The sequence below is a fragment of the Leuciscus leuciscus genome (genome assembly GCF_965113295.1).
Source record: "Leuciscus leuciscus genome assembly, chromosome: 13".
Classification (NCBI taxonomy): Eukaryota; Metazoa; Chordata; class Actinopteri; order Cypriniformes; family Leuciscidae; genus Leuciscus; species Leuciscus leuciscus.
Genome location: NC_138737.1, coordinates 32,033,944 through 32,038,742, shown reverse-complemented (window position 1 = coordinate 32,038,742; position 4,799 = coordinate 32,033,944). Strand labels below are relative to the sequence as shown.

Genomic DNA, 4,799 nt, shown 5'->3' with positions numbered 1-4,799 from the left:
CAACCCTTCATCCGGTGGGTATTACTTTTGGTTTGCGCAGTGTAATTCACAGAATTACAAAAAAAAAAAAATTCTACCTAAAAGTTACATATTGTTTGTGTCCCCATGTGTAGCCTAGATTTCCCATTAAATATAAAACGCATACTGATATTTTTCAATATGTATTAAATGCATTTTCTGAGAATTTATATTTCAAGTTTTTACTGCAAATGTCCCGTTTATAACGATGGAATTGCCAAATATTAAATAATTTATCCTCAACTAGTTTTGTGGTGTAGGTCTACGTACACTGTAAAAAATGATTCCGCATTTTAGTTGTTTCAATGTAATTTTGTAAGTTTATACAACTTGTGGTTTCTGAATTTGTTAATTCAACTTAACATGTTAAGTTTTCACTGTCTCAACTAGTCTGCAAGTTGACATAACTAGAGTATTTGCCGCCTCAACTTAAAAACATATGCTGAACCAGTAAGGTTAGTTCTCATTTTTTATCGCGAGATGAGATCACGTGAAGCGCGAAACAAACAGGTCTCTCGCCTTGACTCCTTCATCGGCCATTGCTGGAGAGTTTATCGGCAGATGATTTAATTCTTCCACTATCATCAAATATGGTAAGTAAATATTCGTTAATATGATGTAATAACTTGTAAAATGACATATGAAGTAATCATCCATGTATTGTTCAATATCAACGTTTCTAGATCACATTGGACTGTTGCTAATCCAGTTTTACCAGTTTTACCAGTTTAACGTTACATAGGCTAATATATATATATATATATATATATATATATATATATATATATATATATATATATATATATATATATATATTAATTATGTGAGAGAGACTGATATATGGATGAATGATAAAATAGCCTAGAGAGCGGGAAAAGCATGTCGTGAAAAATAACGCATTTCTACCATGTTTGTTCACTCTCATGTTCAAGTTATTTGCGCCAAAATCAGCAAGTCTAATCACCATTCAGGCAAAGCAGCGTCGACGCGTGAGTACGACAACAACGAGCTGACAAATAATGTAACGTTAATTTAATGTAAAACTGTGTGAGTGGTGCGGCAGGATTATCAGAATCCTCCGGTGTTCGAGATGGACGCTCCATAACTGAAAAGTTGTTGTACAACTGTCTAGTTTTACTTATTAAATGTCGAACTTAAAAGACTGTGGTCAGTTATGTTTAGTTTATTGTGGGAGATTATGTAACTATAGCAACCGCTTAACCATCGCAGTGTTTTCCCCAGAACTAGTGAAATGCTTAGCAGCTAATACTGTCCTAATAAGGTCTTAATAGTAATGTCAATAAATATATATCCACAAATTTGGTGATAAACTATTATTGATCTAGTCTTGATCTTGATTGTGTATGTGTACTCGGTTTATTAAATGTTAGTTGACTTAATTGTTCTTTTCTTTTGCCCTTGACCAATAAAGTGGAGCAGCAAGTTCTGTTTATTCAAGACAACCAATGAACGCATTGTCAGAAGGCACTACAAGCTGAAGCACTGCCATCATGTAAGTAACTGTCTGCTTCCCTGCATCTATAAAGACTGTGTGTGTTCATTTAGAACTGAGTTTGCTCTAAAAAATACATTTGTCCAGGGACCACACACAATCTGTCCGGCTCTGTGCTGCAGCTTTTACGTTGAACTGTGATCTTTATGCTTTCTCAGAGACCTGTGGCATTACAGGCAGACAGGAGAGTTAAAAAAGGATCCTCCAGTATCTGCTATGGAAAAAGAGGTGGCCGGTTCTTTTTTTGTGAGAGACAGGTAAAGTCCTACACTGCTGAAAATGGTGTTTAGATGAATATGTAGATATATTATTTTGCAGTGTTGTTTAACATGCTGCTGTTATGTTTGTGTCATTTAATATTAGTTTAGATCAGTGCAGAATTCAACATGCTAATTTCACTGGACCTGAGCAAGTCCTTTTATGAGGGTCTTGACTGGCATCTACCAAAACTGTTGTGTCTACCGTTCAAGCACTTTGCTGACATTGCTGAAATGAGGACCATAATGGACAGCCTAGATAAAAATGTAAGTACATATATTTCTACTGTACTTTTTTCATAAACATTATGGGCACTTCCTTTCTTGCCATTTCTGTTGTCGTGCATATTTTTTATTAGTGCTGCAAAATATTGAAGAAAAAAGTAATATGTCATTTGTTAATGCGTATTTAAAATAAATTAAAATTAGTCACCTTCTAGTCAATCATTTTATAATGACATATTAAAGGTGGTATCAGCGATTTCAGGCCCAAACATAAATGATCACATTCATCTAATATTTCCTAACGATCCGCTAGCTGCCCGCCCCATAAGCATGCTGTCAAAAAACCGCATCTCTCTAGGTAGCTAGGCTCTGAGATCTGCACACAAAAACAGTTGGTATCAACATCACTCAAAACCAAAATAAATAGTGTTCCAACCAATCATCGACAGGGGCGGGTGTTGTGAGGTTTTGCGCTCGTGCACGGCTGCCTATGACGGCTGCACGCGAAAACCTCACAACACCCGCCCCTGTCGATGATTGGTTGGAACACTATTTATTTTGGTTTTGAGTGATGTTGATACCAACTGTTTTTGTGTGCAGATCTCAGAGCCTAGGCTACCTAGAGAGATGCGGTTTTTTGACAGCATGCTTATGGGGCGGGCAGCTAGCGGATCGTTAGGAAATATTAGATGAATGTGATCATTTATGTTTGGGCCTGAAATCGCTGATACCACCTTTAAGTTTTATCTTTGATAATCAAAATTACATTTTGGAAGAAAAAAGTCCCCTGTGAAATCAATTTCTTTAGGCCTTAAAATATTGTAGCTTGATTGTAACATTTTATAATGCTTCATTTAGTGTACAGATGCAAAATGCCTCCGTTTATTCACAGTGTATAGTATTTGACCTAAGTCTCTCAGTTTAAAGGTTTTTTACAGGATAGTTCATTCAAAAATTAAAGTTCTCTCATCAATTACTCGCCCTCATATTGTTCCAAGCCTGTAAGACCTTTAATCTTCTTCGGAACACTAAATAAGACTTGGTGTACTCATGTTGTGTTTAAGTGGTTGAGCTTCAGTGTTGTATGTGTGAAAGCACATTTTGAAGTTTGTCATTTTTTAATACAGCACACAGATTCCGAAGAAGATATGATCGGGGCATGACTCTAGGAATCATCGCAGTGGTGGAAGATGTGATAGACCCAATTCCATGCAACTCTAGTGATGTGGCCCTTGTAATCGAGGAAGCAGTTGTTCTGCGAGGATTTGGTGACATACAAATGACATTGCTTTATGCTCTCAACATAAACTACCCCAGAAAACACCTCAGATACACTTTCGAGGTGATTCATGAACATTGGAGCTGATACCTGCAGTGCAAGAGTGCACTCTCTTAAAAATACATTGTTGAATTAAAGATGTTGTTGAGGTAAGGTATGTATTTCTACAAAGAGCCTGTGTTTTCATCTGTATTTTTTTGTTTACCCATGTTTTTACAAGTTCTCTGCATCAAGGGCCTGACATCATTTTCATTGTTTAACTTTGTTTAATTTTACTTGGCTAAAACATATATTAAGATTTCATGTGGTTTAAAGTTATTTCACAGTTAAAGAGGTATTATTAATGTGAAAAATCTTAAAGTGTTAGTTTAACCTAAATTAAAATTATTTTGTTAAATGTTAGATCTCATGTTGCTCCAAACCTAAAAGACCTTTGTTTATCTTTGAAACATAAATTAAGATATTTTTTTAAATGAAATCTTTGATCTTTCTGTCCCTCCTTTGACATCCTATTCAACTAATACTTTCAAGTTCCAGAAAAGACATCCTTAAAGTAATCCAAGTGACGTCAGTGGTTTATATATTTGTTTACATGCAGCAGTGTCAGCTTTCGCGTCGACACAAGAATCATGTGCTGCTATGTTCTTGTAAACATTTGATGGAGAAAACTATTTAATAAATAAAATGGAATGAAACACTGACAATGCTTCATAAAACCTAGGTTAAACCACTGGAGTCACTTGGATTACTTTAAGGATGTCTTTTCTGGACCTTGAAAGTGCTAGTTGCTTAGGCTGTCAAAGGAGGGACAGAAAGCTCACCGATTTTATTAAAAAGATCTTCATTTGTCTACCAACAATGGAAAGTATTAACAGGTATTAACAGGTGAGCAACTTTTTTTGTGTGAACTGAGACTAAGATTTTTCACATAAATATACCCCCTTGTGAAATAACTTTAAAACACATGAAATCTTAATATATGTTTTAGCCAAGTAAAATTTTAAAAAATTAAGCAATGAGAATGCATGTCAGGTCATCAATGCTGAAAACTTGTACAAACATGAAAAAAATCCCACATGAATACACTTTCTATGCATTTTTCAAATACATTTTTATCTTTAAACTTCATGCAATTGTGATATAATTGTATTCCTTTGAATATGTTGTTTATTCTTAACATTTATTGATTTGTAAGGAACAATAAAACCATTTGTATGGAAAAATCTGTTATTTATTTGGTTGAGTGTGCTATATTGCAAGTTGAGAAAATATGCTAAATTAAGTTCAATGAACATACACTTTAGTACAGATAACTTGAAAATGTAAGTTATCGTATTTCAACTAATATTTAGAAGTCCAGGTAACTTGAACATGTAAGTTATTGTATTTCAACTAATCTTTACAAGTCCAGGTAACTTGAAAATGTAAGTTATCGTATTTCAACTAATCTTTACAAGTCCAGGTAACTTGAAAATGTAAGTTATCGTATTTCAACTAATCTTTACAA

General features: G+C 34.5%; 1 protein-coding gene across 4 annotated transcripts; it reads left to right on the top strand.

Annotated features, from left to right (window-relative positions):
- The first annotated feature begins 296 nt into the window (after window positions 1-296).
- Window positions 297-4,509, top strand: LOC309513336 (uncharacterized protein). 4 transcript variants are annotated; one of them, XM_082189118.1, is made up of 6 exons: window positions 297-611; window positions 951-1,007; window positions 1,451-1,531; window positions 1,690-1,788; window positions 1,900-2,055; window positions 3,141-4,509. In XM_082189118.1, the coding sequence occupies exons 1-6, from the start codon at window positions 609-611 to the stop codon at window positions 3,174-3,176; spliced, it is 432 nt and encodes a 143-aa protein (XP_082045244.1). In that variant the 5' UTR covers window positions 297-608; the 3' UTR covers window positions 3,177-4,509. The 4 variants fall into 4 exon arrangements, 3 of the variants coding, with proteins under 3 accessions (XP_082045244.1, XP_082045245.1, XP_082045243.1); XM_082189119.1 differs by lacking the exon at window positions 951-1,007; XM_082189117.1 differs by lacking the exon at window positions 297-611 and having other exon boundaries at window positions 854-1,007.
- The last annotated feature ends 290 nt before the right edge of the window (window positions 4,510-4,799 follow it).

Coding starts and splice junctions, on each gene's coding strand:
- LOC309513336 (XM_082189117.1), top strand. CDS start 942: ATGTTCAAGTTATTTGCGCCAAAATCAGCAAGTCTAATCACCATTCAG. Junction 1,008..1,450: donor AGGCAAAGCAGCGTCGACGC/GTGAGTACGACA, acceptor TGACCAATAAAG/TGGAGCAGCAAGTTCTGTTT. Junction 1,789..1,899: donor TCTTTTTTTGTGAGAGACAG/GTAAAGTCCTAC, acceptor ATATTAGTTTAG/ATCAGTGCAGAATTCAACAT.